Source organism: Nicotiana attenuata, chromosome 7 (assembly GCF_001879085.1).
Source record: "Nicotiana attenuata strain UT chromosome 7, NIATTr2, whole genome shotgun sequence".
NCBI lineage: Eukaryota > Viridiplantae > Streptophyta > Magnoliopsida > Solanales > Solanaceae > Nicotiana > Nicotiana attenuata.
The window spans coordinates 98,912,824-98,928,408 of record NC_031995.1 but is presented as its reverse complement, the minus strand read 5'-3'; the positions used below and the strand labels follow the sequence as shown (position 1 = coordinate 98,928,408).

The following is a 15,585-nucleotide window of genomic DNA, read 5'->3' as shown; positions in this document are numbered from 1 at the left end:
TTGTTAATAATTTTTTTATAAACCATTTAATCACTCTTAAAATATTATTGATCTTAGGAAATAAAACCAGATTCAAAAAGTTGATAACTTGATATCGAAATAATTATTTGATGTTTTAATATGCTTGTTGTAGTGCTTGAAACCTACAGAGGAAAAAAATTAAGAATGTGCAATATAGCTTATTCAACAGTATTCTTTAGCTCTTGTTTTTATTGAAAAAATTGATCTTTTTTTACGAAACAATATAGCTTATCAAAAACTTGAACTTTTGCTGAAACCAAGAAAGAAAATATAAGAGTGTAGTACACATTTTTTATGAGAAATATAGAAAATGAGATTCGGACTACTAGAGATAATAAAATATTAGACTCTAAAAATTTATTACACGTTTTCTAGTGAAAAATATAAAAAAGTAAAAAAATAATGTAGGATGATGTCAATCGTAAAATGTAATTAACGTAGAATTTTATATTCATGGAAAGGGTTTAGGAGAGTATTTTTTTACTTTTTATAAAAGATTTTACTTTTCTATTTTGAAGTACTTAATATTATTTTTTAAAAATTAACTTATAAATCTATTGTTGATAAAAGTTGGTCTCCACTCCAAGGATTGTGATAGATGGATATGATTTAACCTACTTTAATCAGATATTTCGGATTTGAGCTCTATAGAGCTTTCCTTTTTACTAGGTCTTAAGTGGTACAAACTTAAATTAGTCATAGCTTTAATGCAAATACCGAACACATAAAAATAAAAAATAAAAACAAAAAAAGAATTTGAACTCCAAAAATTTTAGAGCCTAAAGCAATTGCTTTAGTTGCTTGACCCTCTAGCCGCCCATGCATTTAAGTCAAGAGAAATTGGCGTAAAACATTTGTCACTTGAAAATATGGGGATAATGTCAAAGACCTCGCCTCAGGTTTGGTCCCACCACACTAACTTTTCTAGTGGTTTAGAATAATACACTTACCTCTCTTATTTTAATGTTTTGTGTAACTATCTATTTAACCTATGTTGCATTAATATAAAAAATAATATGACTTTCTTACCCTTTCTAATATATTATCTAAACAAATTAATTTTCTAAACATCTTAGCAGAGGAAATTGAAGTGTTGTCCTGATGTTTACCTTGAAAATGGCCATAACAATTAGTTTTGATTTTGTGGTTCTAAAAATATGTGATCTATTTTTATGCTAGTTGTTTAGACAATAGATGCTAAGTGAAGGATTAGAAAATAGGGGAAGAGCAAGATGATAGCTTAATAATCAAACCGAATAGTTGGAAATCGGGGCCTCGAGCTAGCGCGTGCGGGGCCTCGAGGTTGAGTCGGATGCCCGACTGTGGGCGGTCGATGGAGAATTAACAGTTATGAGAGCTGTGATTGCGGCTCTTTACGATCAATAATGAGCAATAAATGATGAACAATAAATAGAACACGATGAATATAAGCAATAAATGTAAGTAGTGAGATCAAGAGAATATGTAAAGTTAGAGAGCAGTGAGAATGTTCTTGTATTTTCAATATTGTGACCTAGATGATCTTTACAAAATGACAAGGGTCCCTTTTATAGATGAGGGGAATCTTGATATGGTACAAAATGCATTTATTGAAAAGACCTGAGGTTGGCATAGCCATTTAATGCCACTGTGCTGGCCTGAACTAGCCCAGTAAGCTAGGTCAACTTTTAATCATGAGCCTTGGGAACTTTCCGCTAGTGCGTCGTAGTCGTTGGTTTGCACTGCCTCGAGGTCGATCATTATGAACCCTTGGGGGCAAACTCCGAGCTAGACTTCGAGCCTTTCGGCGGTGATCTCTTCGAGGCGCCCTAGTGATCATAAAATCGAGCCCTCTGATTTTTACCGTGTACACCTGATTAGGGCTGCAGTGCGTCGTGCAAGGCTTCAGCCACGTTATTAGTGGAATCAAGATCTCATCTTCCCTTTGGATGGTTTCTTCACGGTTCCATTGCCATTAAGCAATACATATTGCCGAGACTTTGATTATGACTTGGGTTTTTATGTACGACTATACTTCAACCCCATTGGCTATATTTAATTACTTGTACTGATGATAAGGAAATAGATATCATGGAAAGAATTGCGGTATCTTTATGAAATGAATGAGAAGAATTAAGTAGAACCACAATTAAAGAATTTTCCATCACTATCCGATTGTGATAGAAAGATCCCATAAACGCTACTCCTAATAGTACTAGTTTTGAAGTTGATACTATCAGAAATATCCTCAAATGATTTGTTAAAACCAAGTAATGAACTCTTATAAAATCAGAGTTTTTATAAATAGGAAAGTCACAATTAGTCGAGAGTCTTATAAAGACTTTTACTTCCTCCCTTTAGTTTATGTGGCAACATCTCTTTCTAGTCAACTTTAGAGAGTATAGTAATTTATAAAATTTGGGAACAATTCAACTAAAAAAACTTATTTATCCTTAATGAGAAACTTTTTTAGCCATATAAATATTTATAATTTGTTTTAGATCATAAGTGTCAAAAAATTATATTTCTTTCTAAAACTCCGTATTAAGTCAAACTTTTTCACATGAATAAGTATTTATCACGCATAAGTAAATACTCTCTTCATCCCAATTAATGTTGCAGTATTTTGGCTAGACACAAACGTTTAAGAAAGAAAGACTTTTGACACCTCTAGTCTACAATGAGCTATAAATATTTGTGTGGCTATAAAAAAACTCATTAACAGCTTATTTGGATGGTTGTATGTATCGTATAATATTATATTGTATTGTCTTGTATCGTTTTGATATACACAATATTTAGATAGATTGTATTGTTTGTCGTCGTTTCATGATATCATGCATCAATAATATGAAGTATAAACTTGCAATATTATAAAGAAAAAGTAAGGTACAAGGTAGAATTATTATATACAAAGGTAGGGTAAAGGATAAAATATGATTATTTAATAATAAGGACGGGCAAGATGAGAGGAAAAAAATAAGGTAACGATGCGACCACACCAAATCGATCGTTGCATAAAGTGGTACTTTTCGCCATTACGTACGATGGATTTAACGATATGATACAATAAAAATTATATAACAATCAAAACAAATATTATATTTAAAGTAACAATACGATAACAGGTAATAATCATCCAAACAAGCTGTAAGGGTAAATGACTTTTTAAAATTGTTACTAAATATAAAAAGGTGGACCGAAAGAGCCAAAAAAAATATGTAATAAGATAGTCTATGCCATTTATATATTTACCAAAACACCCTTTGTACTTGCAAACAAAATCCTCCTTATAAGCTTGACATCGTAAGTTGAACCCACAAACAAACCGAAAAGAATAAAAACAAGAAGTATATCAGTCCTAGAGAAACTAAAAGAGATCAGGATAAACAGTTGAGTTAATGCATCAATGGAGAAACCAGCTGTCCAGTGTGTAGATGAAGCTGCAACAAAGGTGCAGTCTTCTCCTGCAGCTCGCAGCAATAACAATGGCGGTTGGATATCCTTCCCCTTCATCATAGGTCCTTTTTCTTCTTCTTCTTCTTCTTCTAAAGCTATATATTAGTTCTAGAGGCTAACTATAATCGAGGGCGGAGCTTGGGGCAGAAGAGGTTTTATCCGAATCTCCTTCGCCGAAAAATTATATTGAAGTTTTATTGTTGAAATTAATAGGGAGCATGGCAGGCTTATCACTAGCAGCAGCAGGATGGAATAACAATTTGATAGTGTATCTAATACAAGAATTCAACATGAGTAGCGTAAGTGCTGCAAAAGTGTACAATATGGCGAATGGGTGCAGCACTATTTTCCCAATTTTGGGTGCCGTAGTTGCCGATTCTTTTCTTGGCTGTTTCTCCGTCATCTGGATTTCTTCTTTCATCTCTCTGCTGGTAAGAACCTTTTATTCCCACTTACTTTCTCCTTTTTCTTTTTGTCATATTCATGTAAAGAAACCTATACTATCTTGTCATGGTTTTGGATTTCGTTAGATGGATGCCTAAATTTTAGTCACCGTGCAGACAGTACAATTATTAAATTATATTTATCAAATTGAAATACTACTATAACTTTTTAAATTTGAAACGACTTAGCTTAAACTTTCCTAATTTATCGATGAGAAATTCTTTATACCAAAACACATGTTAGGAAATGTCTAGAGGACAAGCTTTAAAAGTCTTACAAGCATACAATCATTATTATACTTATTAGGGAGCGGCAACAACAACAATCCAGTAAAATTCTACAAGTGGGATTTGGGGAAGATAGTGTGTACGCAGACCTTACCCCTACCCTAAAGGGGTAGAGAGGCTGTTTCCGAAAGACCCTCGGCTCAAGATAATAAAAAGACAAAAGGAGAAAATATTAGATTCACCACGGAGATCATAGGAAAAATAGGAACATAAAATGCAGAAAAAAAAATGCAAAACAAAAACGATGGCTAGTAAATGGATCTTGCGTCAAAAATAGAAAATAGTAAGACATGACATTGCCCCTAGCTATCTTAGACAAAACTCTACCGAACTTAGGCTCACAAAGGTACAAAGTAACGCAAGACTCAACTACCTCTTAGCCTACCGGACTTGGCTTACTTCCTATCAATTACACTTATTAGGATCACAAGATTTTAAAAAAGAAAATATTTACTTTTCTCAAGCTCCATGCCTATTCAAATTTTGTCACAATTAAAACGAAAGGAATACTTGATTTTTTTTTCATCGTAACAATATAAACTCGGTATTAATGATCGTTTTGTGGGAGGTTGGCTAAATAATAGTATGTTGTAAATTGGTTATTTTAGTGGGTACTATATCTTTTCTTTCATGGGTTCACGAAAATAGTTTCAAAATTGCTTCTTATCTCTCGGCTGGTAGCTTTGATTCCTTTATCTTCTTTTTCTTTTGTCAGATTGAAAAGATGTCAATTCACGATAAAAAGAAAAAAACCAGTATCTTATGGTTATATTGTTGTTTGTGATATTTGTCGTTGATAGAAGGTAGCTTACTTATCTGCTTGTCTTGGTTTTGATTATATAACCATCTTTATTAACGCGAATAGTTTTAGTATTTGTTTGGCCACTAAAGCATTGCTTAAAACAAATCTTTTGGACTTCGTTGAGGTCTTTGTACGTAGTAATGCGCGTAAACTTTTTCACGGTAAAGAATTTAAAATTTGTTAGATATCTATTAGTGGAAACTTTATTTAAAAATTCTAAATATTTATCTTTAAAAATGCCTCCAAAAGACATGTTAATTAAAAACTGGATAAGATGAGCTGATAAAATTATTTCAGATGCACTTATTTAAAGAAAAAGTGTAGTAGTAGTAGTACTGAGGAATTATCTGAAATTCCACGTGGCAGTTGTAGAAAGAGACACGCAAATACCTTGTATTCCCACAGTTTCCCTGAGCGTAGCCACCTCATTAATATTTCTGTGATTCATTTTTCTTCTTTTGCTGTTTTTTAGGCAATTGCTGTATAAGTATAAGACTTTCCACTTATACAGTAAATGCTTTCCAACAGAGTTATCCATCGGCTTATATATTGGGCCTACATCACCATTTTAGCTATCACAGTATCCATAATTGATGGATAGATATAGGAGTTGAGCATTTGCCAGAACGAAACTGACACAAAATTCAACAGAAAAATTATTTTTCTAGGGGAGAGAAGTCCCATTCAACCATTCAACCCTACCCTTAATTAGGATGACAAATAATTATGACACTATGCATTAGGTGTTAATGGAACTTACCCCAAAATGATATTCTTCTGTTTTAATTTACACGATTTGATAGCATAAATTTTTATTTAGTTCGGTATATAGAAGTTGAACTCTTTCGAAAAATATTATAAATATTAGCTTAGAGATGCTTTGAAGCATGACGAGTGACGACCACCCATTTCAGTGGGTTGTTTCCCTTGTTCAATGCAGGGCCTTGAGTTCTTGTGATTCAATGGTGGAGTATTTGTCTCTTTAGATGCGAACCTATTAATATTTTTAGATATATCAAACTACTTGTAAACCATTAAATAAATATTTCGGACATTCGGTGATGACCATTCGAGAAAATTTTACAATTCAAAGGAAAAACGACAAGTGTTTTATTAATTTCATGGAACCGTGTATAACATGCTACCTGACAGTTTTTAATGAGTGGATTTAATGGATATTTCCACCACTCGGTGATGCGCATTCGAGAAAATTTCATAAATGGTCATACAACTATGACTTTGGTTGGTGACGTTAGACACTAACCTCATTTTGACGGGAAATAATATAAATGTCCATAAAATAAATTCATTGTTGTGTTTTCGGCCTCGTTGAATAAAATGCAACCGAAATGACTTAACTATGTTTTCTCACACAAAAATCATAATAACCGAAAAATATAACTTTTTAGTAGTATTTTCTTATTCCATAATCTTTTAGTTTTTGTTTTCAGTCCAATAAATAATAATTCAATTAAAATAGGAATGACTCCACCCAACCTGACCCACTCGACCCAATAGCTGTATATATAAATTAAAATAATACTAGAAGTAAATCTTTCAAAATACGATACTTCTATCTTTTATTTTTTTTCAAGATATTCATTTTTGTTTTAAGTTCTCTCTAATTATACTTTTTATTTCTTTTTTTTTTTGTCAGAGTCTCGTGCATTTCAAACTATGTATTTTGTGAGGAAAGAATTCACTTTTAGTATTATTTTAATTTATGCAAGTATTGTGTCAGGTTGGGTTGGATCTTTCCTATTTTAAAAGGAAAATATAAAATTGATCGGTCAGCCGAAACTAATTGCATTCACTAGCCAAAAATATATAGAATAATTATATACACATAAATATATAAAAATATATATTTTATCGTATATTATATTAAAAATATATATTATTTCTATTTTAATTGGGTTATTATTTATTATATTTGAAATAAAAAATAAAAGAACATGGAATAAGAAAATACTACCAGAAAATTGTGTGTTCCGGTCACTATGATTTTATTTGAATTTTTTATGATTTTTGTGTGAGAAAACAAAGTTATATATATGACTTTGGTGAAAAAGAGTCACCATTTGTGAAATTTACCCGAAAATTTCTGTTATTTGTGGCTTGAATTAATTCCTTGTATATTTAGGAAACCCATAGTCCCTATAGGTTTAGGAAAAGCCATTGTCCTAATAGATTTGGGAAAGGAAAACCTATAGTCCTTGTCAAATTGGGAAACCTTTCTCTTATATGTTTGGGACCTTTTGGGATCTATATATAGGGGTTGTACTTGGGGATTCTATAGATTGTATTGTGCTTTTCTTCTCATTCATAGTGGAAAACTCTCTTTGCTTTTGCCCCGAGGATTAGGCTTAGCCGAACCTTGTTAAATCCTTGTGTTGATTTTTCTTCTGTATTTGCTTTGTGTGTGATTGTGTGCTAGTTAACTCACGATATTCCGCAACAATTGGTATTCAGAGCAAGGTTCGGGTTTCTACACATAATTTAGAGTTAAGATGTCTTCATCGTCTTTAACAAAGTACGAAGTAGAGAAATTTGACGGAGGTTCTAGTTTCAGTCTATGAAAGATTAGGATGAAATCGTCCCTGGTGTTACAAGGATTATGGAAAGCAATTGATGAGGATTTTCCTGAAGATATGAAAGAGACAAAGAAAGAAGACCTGAAGGAGAGGGCTTTGAGTGCGATCTTCATGAGCGTTACAGATAGCGTTCTTCGGGAAATTGCTGAAGAAACTTCTGCAGCAACGGCATGGAAGAAGCTGGAAGATCTGTATTCTAAGAAATCGTTGACAAACCGCCTCTACCTGAAAAAGAGGTTATACAATCCGTATGAACAAAGGTACACCTGTTAAAACTCACCTTGATGAGTTTAGTTCAATTATAATGGACCTGAAGAATGTGGATATCAAAATTGAGAGTGAGGATTAGGCCTTGATTGTGTTATGTTCTTTACCACAGTCTTATGATACTTTTGCCGATACACTACTATATGGGAAAGACAGCATTTCACTAGAAGATGTTAGTAATGCACTAAAATCTAAAGAGTTGAAAAAGAGCTTTCCAGACAACAGAGTTGAGGGCGAGGGTCTTGTCATTAGAGGAAGAACACAACAAAAGGACTTTAAGAGGAAAAAGTCAACCGCAAGATCAAAGTCTAGAGCAAGGAAGCAACACTGTCATGAGTGCGGGGAGCAAGGTCACTACAAGAGAGATTGTCCTAAGCTGAAGGAGAAAAGATGGAAGCAAAAATAGATAATTCGGCAAATATTGTTGACACTGGCAATAATTCTGATGATAGTGACTATGTAGGGGAAGTTTGTGCTGTGAGTTCTAGTCATGGGCAAAATTCTTGGGTTCTTGATTCTGGTGCTACTTTCCACATGTGTCCACACAAGAATTGGTTTGCAACTTACAAACAAATGAGTGGGACTGTCTATATGGGAGATGATAATCCATTACCAGTAGAGGGGATTGGTAACATCAAATTGAGAATGTTCGACGGAATTATCAGAAACATTGAGTGTTGGCATGTTCCTCGGATAAAGAGAAATTTGATTTCTCTTTCGACTTTGGATGATCAAAGGTATAAATTTCACTCCGAGAATGGAATACTTAAAGTGTGTAAAGGCTCCATGGTACTCATGAAGGGTAAACTACATTCTAAATTGTATCATCTTCAGGCCAGTGTAGTTGAAGGGGAAGCTGCTGTAGCTTCTAGGAAAAGTGATCTGAATCAGTCTCAGTTGTGGCACTTGCGACTTGGCCATATGAGTGATAATGGATTGTCTTTGTTGAGTAAGCAGAATTTGCTGAATGGGTACAAAAATCAAGTTTTGAATTTTTGTGAGCATTTTGTGTTTGGTAAACAGACAAGGGTAAAGTTCATCAAGAAGACCGAGCACAAGACCAGAGACAAGTTAGATTATATACGCTCTGACTTGTGGGGTCCAAATAGAGTTCCCTCCAAGAGTGGTGCTAGGTATTTTATGACTTTGATTGATGATTACTCAAGGATGGTGTGGGTGTATTTTCTGAAAACAAAAGATGAGGCATTTTCGACATTTGTTAATTGGAAGACGATGGTTGAGAGGCAAACGGAAAGAAAAGTTAAGCGTCTTCGAACTGACAATGGGTTGGAATTTTGCAATTCTGAGTTCGATAATTTCTGCAGCAGGGAGGGCATAGTGAGACACCGCACTTGTGTCGAAATACCACAACAAAATGGTGTTGCAGAACGTATGAATAGAACGCTTTGTGATAGGGCACGAAGCATGCTTTCACACTCATGTGTTAGCAAAGATTTTTGGGCTGAAGCAATCAATACAGCTTGTTATTTGGTTAATAGATCTTCATCCACAGCTATTGAGTTCAAAACTCCTTTTGAGGTATGGTCCGGTTCGCCTGCTGATTATTCAAATTTAAGGATATTTGGTTGTCCTGCTTATGCTCATGTGAGGGATGGAAAACTTGAGCCGAGGGCAAAGAAGTGCATATTTCTAGGTATGCAACTGGAGTGAAAGGTTATAGGTTGTGGTGCACAGATCAAAAAACTCCAGGGCTAATTATTAGTAGGGATGTAACATTCAATGAATCTGCCTCACTAGACAGTCAGAGGGAGAAGGCAATAGCAGAAATAGATCGTGGTGTCAGTGACCTCTTAGAGCTAGAAATTGAATCTCCACTAGCTCAGCCCAATAGTTCTAAAGTAGAAGAAGTGCAAAATATTGATCAAGATGATAATGCTGATGCACCTGCGTAACAACCCTATAGCATTGCAACAGGCAGAGAGAAGAGAGTGATCAATCCACCACAAAGGTTTGCAAACGTAGCTGATGGTAATTTTCTTGGATATGCTAATTTTGTGGAGTTTGCTTTGTCTGTTGCAGAGACCATTGATGTGCTTGAGCCTAATAGCTATAAAGAAGCTATTTCTAGTCCAGAAGCAGATCAGTGGGTTGGTGCTATGAGTGAAGAGATTGAGTTTCTTCATAAGAATCAGACATGGAAGCTTGTTCCATTGCCAAAGGGACAGAAGGTATGAGGCTGCAAATGGATTTTCAAAAGAAAAGAGGGCAATCCAGAGGTTGAAGCATCAAGGTACAAGGCAAGATTAGTAGCTAAAGGTTTTACATAGAGGGAGGGGATAGATTACAATGAAATGTTCTCTCTAGTGGTAAAGCATAGTTCTATCAGGGTCTTCTGGCTTTGGTGGCTCTTCATGACTTAGAACTAGAGCAGTTAGATGTGAAAACTGCATTCTTGCATGGTGAGTTGGATGAGCAGATTTATATAAGTCAACCGAGGGATTCATTACTCAGGATAAGAAAAATCATGTTTGCTTGCTTAAGAAATCTTTATATGGTCTGAAATAGTCGCCTAGGCAGTGGTATAAAAGATTTGATATATTCATGATTCAAAATGCATTTTCTGGAAGTGCATATGATAGTTGTGTGTATTACAAAAATCTTGAAGACGGTTCTAGTGTATATTTGTTGTTATATGTGGATGACATGCTTATTGCTGCTAAAAGCATGTCACATATTACCCGATTGAAGAAGCAACTAGGTGAGGAGTTTGAGATGAAGGATTTAGGTGCTGCATAGAAGATATTGGGGATGGAGATTACTCAAGATAGAAGGGTTGGAAAGTTGATGTTGTCCCAACGGTCCTATATTGAGAAGGTCCTCAAGAGATTTAATATGACAGGTGCTAAATCTGTGTCTATTCCTTTTGCTTCCCATTTCAAGTTGTCTGCAGACATGTCACCAAAAACAGACGAGGAGATGGAACAGATGTCTAGTGTTCCATATTCGAGTGCTGTTGGTAGCATTATGTATGCTATGGTTTGCACTCGCCCTGACATTTCACATGCTGTTAGTGTTGTGAGTAGATACATGGCGTGTCCTGGTAAAGAACATTGGCAGGCGGTGAAGTGGATCTTGAGATACTTGAAGGGTACTGCAGATGTAGGCTTGACTTTTTACAAAGACAAGTTGAGTGAATCCTTAGTTGGCTATGTCGATTCAGATTATGCAGGGGACTTGGATAAGAGAAGATCTCTGACAGGCTATGTTTTTACTCTTTCTGGTAGTGTATCAGTTGGAAGGCGACTTTGCAGTCTGTCGTTGCTTTGTCTACCACAGAAGCTGAGTATATGGCAATTACAGAAGCAGTTAAAGAGGCTATTTGGCTACAAGGCTTGGTAAGTGATCTTGGACTAGCTCAGAAGAAGACACAAGTTTTTTGTGACAGTCAGAGTGCCATTCATCTTACTAAAAATCAGATGTTTCATGAGCGGACGAAGCATATTGAAGTCAGACATCACTTTATTCGAGACATTATATCAAAGGGGGTTGTTAAAGTGGAGAAAGTGTCTACGCATGATAATCCAGCTGATATGATGACCAAGGCAGTCCCGACCAACAAGTTTAGGCATTGCCTAGACTTGATTGGTATGTGCAGTACTCAATAGAGCCCTTGCGAGGGCTGAGGGCAAGGTAGAGAGACGTTGTTCCTGTTGATGAAGAGAATTCAAGCCAAGGGGAAGATTTGTTATTTGTGGCTTGAATTAATTCCTTGTATTTTTAGGAAACCCGTAGTCCCTATAGGTTTAGGAAAATCCATTGTCCTAATAGATTTGGGAAAGGAAAACCTATAGTCCTTGTCAAATTGGGAAACCTTTCTCTTATATGTTTGGGACCTTTTGGGATCTATATATAGGGGTTGTAGTTGGGGATTCTATAGATGGTATTGTGCTTTTCTTCTCATTCATAGTGGAAAACTCTCTTTGCTTTTGCCCCGAGGATTAGGCTTAGCCGAACCTCGTTAAATCCTTGTGTTGATTTTTCTTCTGTATTTGCTTTTTGTGTGATTGTGTGCTAGTTAACTCACGATATTCCGCAACAATTTCACCATTCAAAGGGGAAACGACAAGTGTATTAATTCTGTCCCATTTCTTCTTGCATTCATTTCATTGAACTATAGAACATGCTTCCTGATTTTAATGATTGGGATTCAGCTTGTCATCGCAGGTTATTTGTTTTATTTTAAAGGCAATTTAAATGTTTACTTTGTCACAAAATGTAATCTGTTTTAATGTTAAGGGAGCCAATTTCACTTATTATAGGCCGTAGTTATCTTTATGTGACTTGATCTATAAATATTCTTGTTAAGCTGTTTTAAGTATACCTTATTTTTTTATTTTTTGGCTGGTAGGGAGCACTGCTTCTCACATTCACAGCAGCAATTGATACATTGAGACCTCAAAAATGCGGTTATGGTTCGGACGAGTGCAGAAATGCATCAACGTCCCAACTTACATTCTTATATGCAGCTCTAGCGCTAGCATATTTGGGCAATGGGGGTACACGTTTCACTATTGGATCAATGGGAGCAAACCAATTCCAGAAGCCAAAGCATCAAGCAATTTTCTTCAACTGGTATACTTTCGCACTCTACACATCCAATGTCATTGGCAGCACAGTCCTTTTATACATTGAGGACAATGTTAGTTGGGTATTGGGGTTCGCCATTTGTGTCGCATTCAACATTATTGGCTTGGGTATTTTCTTGTCTGGCCAACGATTCTATCGCCATATTGAGCCACAACATGAAAGCCCCTTCGTCAGTTTGGCTCAGGTCGTCATCGCTGCCATTAGGAAGAAACCATTCTCTTTAGGAGGTGAACATTATTACCATGGCACGAAATCACAGGACAGTGCTACGAGAACCGATTTCCCAAAACCTTGCAAATTCTTCAGGTAAGAACACTCTTCCCAAACATATGGTTCAAAGTATATCGAGTAGTAGCACGGGTGGAGCTACAGGGTCTGATAGGGGTTCAATTCAACCCCTATCGTTAGAACATTATAATGTAGGAATAGGTTCAGTTACATAATGGTAGCTTTGTAGTATTTTAAGTTGTAGGTTTGAATCTCAGGCGTGACATTCCTGCATATTTTTGAATCCTATTTTAATAAATCCTGGTTCCGCTACTCAGTGGTAGTCAAGTATCAAAATTTATTGTCCTGGCCCTTAAAATTCAAGTGAAATGATTTTCAAAGGAGAAGCGAATTTAATTTGTTAATTTTATGTTTTAATAGGTACCTGAACAGGGCGGCTTTGGTCACGGAAGGAGATAAGAAACAGGATGGCCTCATTGCCGAGCCTTGGAAACTATGTACAGTGCAACAAGTGGAAGATCTCAAAACATTGATAAAACTCTTCCCACTATGGACTACTGGTTTGTTTCTGTACACCCCACTAGTCATACAAGCAAGTTTAGCAATCCTGCAAGCTCTAAAAATGGACCGACGTTTCGGATCCCATTTCAAAATCCCAGCTGGTTCTGTTGTAGTCTTTACATTGATCTCCACATGCATAACCATTACCTTCACGGACCGAGTCCTATTCCCTTTGTTGAATAGATGCATTCGTAGCTCTCTAACACCACTTCGACGGGTTGGGATAGGCCACTTGCTAACGGTCGTTAGCATGGCCTTATCCGCCCTGGTCGAATCAAAGAGGATAAAAATAGTGAAATCTCACCATCAAAACAATGTTGCAGCGCCAATGTCCGTGTTCTTGTTGGCGCCACAGCTAGCAATTACGGGCATCGGGCTAGCTTTTCATTCTCCAGGATATGCGGGATTTTATTACCAAGAATTTCCAGCGTCCCTGAAAAGCACGTCTACGGCAGTCGTGGCGGTTTTTGTAGGCGCAGCATTTTATTTAGGGAACGGGGTGATGGACCTGGTTCAAAGCGTGACAGGATGGTTGCCGGAGAATATTGATAATGGTAGGTTGGATAATGTTTTCTGGGTGGTATGTGTTATAGGGGCTGCGAATTCTGTGTATTACCTAGTATGTGCTTCATTGTACAAGTATAAAAATGTAGACCAGGAAGTAAATGATTCTATTGACAAAATAGATAGCAATTAGCACAAATGAAGTAGGCCTGGATTCATGTAAAATTGAACAAGCAGTTCATGACCCTTTAAGGTATAAAACAATCAGTTGTTGCATTTGTATCGGTTTAATTTGTGGTATCAATATATAAGCGAGGAGCATAATAGAGTAATTAGAAAATGTGAATATCAAGGTATGAGTAATATAAAAAGCACATGTTATACATTTAGTGATTTAATGTGAATATCAAGGTATGAGTAAGCTCCATTAGGAAGGCAGATTTGTGTTATACTTCAAGGTTTCTGCTATCATTTCTTTCAATTAAAAAAATATTTATTAAGCATGAAATAAGTCAGCTTAAATACACGAGCAGAAAAATATTATCAAATGGAGACCTCATAACGCCAAACTATGCCTTATAAAAAGACACGCACGGACGTAGCAAATATAGTCTGAGTAATTCTGCCTAGAGTCTAACCACAGAGAATTAACCTATCAATTACTTTTGTCGGACTTACTAAATTCACAGAATCAATTTCCCCAAACTTTGTAATTCACAATTGATGATATATCTAACAACTAAACTGAAAATAAATAACAGCTGAAAGTTAACTAAGCTTGCTTGTATATAATTGGAATAAGGTCTAAGGTAATGGTTTTCCCCGTCGTTGATTTCCTTGGTTGAATATGTTTTATAACTGAGACTTAGTTATCTTCATCAATCATGAACGCTCCAGCTATCATAAATCTTTCTCAAGCAATTATGATAATTTACTAGACGCACTTTCTCAAGCTACGCTAGCTAGATTCTCATTACGGTTCACTTAGATTGCACCCGAGGTATCGTTATCTCTAATCCAACCTCTAAACCCTCGGTTATGACTCTCGTCTATACTCCGGGAGTGATGTTGTTCATTCAATCACCTAAATATGCACTCTTTCTCAAACAGATACATACTAATTAGGGACGGATAATTGAGGGCCCTTTCAATTAACCACAATCAAGACGTAGATGAACAAATAGAGATTAACAACCAATTCAAAACTATATTAATATAACAACCAAGTCATCCCCAACGGGTTTCACCAAAACCTTAGATTAAAGTATTTAGCTACTCATAACAACATAAGATAAAACTACTAAATTATTCATAATGGAAGAATTGCAAGAAAAATAGAAGAGATAAAGAACTATGATGTTTTGGGTGATCTCTCACACTTGTTCTTCTTCCAAAAGTAATCTCTAAATAAGCTTCCCCTATCTTGGGCGAGTTTCTACATCTTATAAGGGTTTTACAAAAGTTTTCCCGAATTGATACTTTGGCCCTTAAATTTCTGGATCGTGAACAGTTCACCGCGGTCGCGGCATGGACCGCGTTCGACCGCGGTGAACACTGCCTGGGCCTATTTTTGTGTTTTGTCTCCGCGTTCTGCTCCGCTGTCCACCGCGGTCGCGGTGGACTTTTGTCCAGTCATTTTCTTTTGCTCTTTTGTGTTCGGGTACTTTTTGAGTGGGTATTTTCTTCACATTATTGCCTCCAAACACTTCATGTTGCTTAATCACATATAATATTCCCTGCGAAACCAAATAGCACATTTTAAAGCATTTTATTGGCAAATTACATTATAAAACAACAACAAAGCATGGGCAATTAAGGTGTAAATATCAAC

The 15,585-nt window shown here is 35.9% G+C and overlaps 1 protein-coding gene across 2 annotated transcripts; it reads left to right on the top strand.

Moving 5' to 3' along the window:
- On the top strand, positions 3,326-14,045 carry LOC109229561 (protein NRT1/ PTR FAMILY 2.7-like). 2 transcript variants are annotated; one of them, XM_019395044.1, is made up of 4 exons: positions 3,326-3,521; positions 3,673-3,890; positions 12,223-12,446; positions 13,110-14,045. In XM_019395044.1, the coding sequence occupies exons 1-4, from the start codon at positions 3,410-3,412 to the stop codon at positions 13,945-13,947; spliced, it is 1,392 nt and encodes a 463-aa protein (XP_019250589.1). In that variant the 5' UTR covers positions 3,326-3,409; the 3' UTR covers positions 13,948-14,045. The 2 variants fall into 2 exon arrangements, with proteins under 2 accessions (XP_019250589.1, XP_019250588.1); XM_019395043.1 differs by having other exon boundaries at positions 12,223-12,767.

Coding starts and splice junctions, on each gene's coding strand:
- LOC109229561 (XM_019395043.1), top strand. CDS start 3,410: ATGGAGAAACCAGCTGTCCAGTGTGTAGATGAAGCTGCAACAAAGGTG. Junction 3,522..3,672: donor ATCCTTCCCCTTCATCATAG/GTCCTTTTTCTT, acceptor TGAAATTAATAG/GGAGCATGGCAGGCTTATCA. Junction 12,768..13,109: donor AAACCTTGCAAATTCTTCAG/GTAAGAACACTC, acceptor ATGTTTTAATAG/GTACCTGAACAGGGCGGCTT.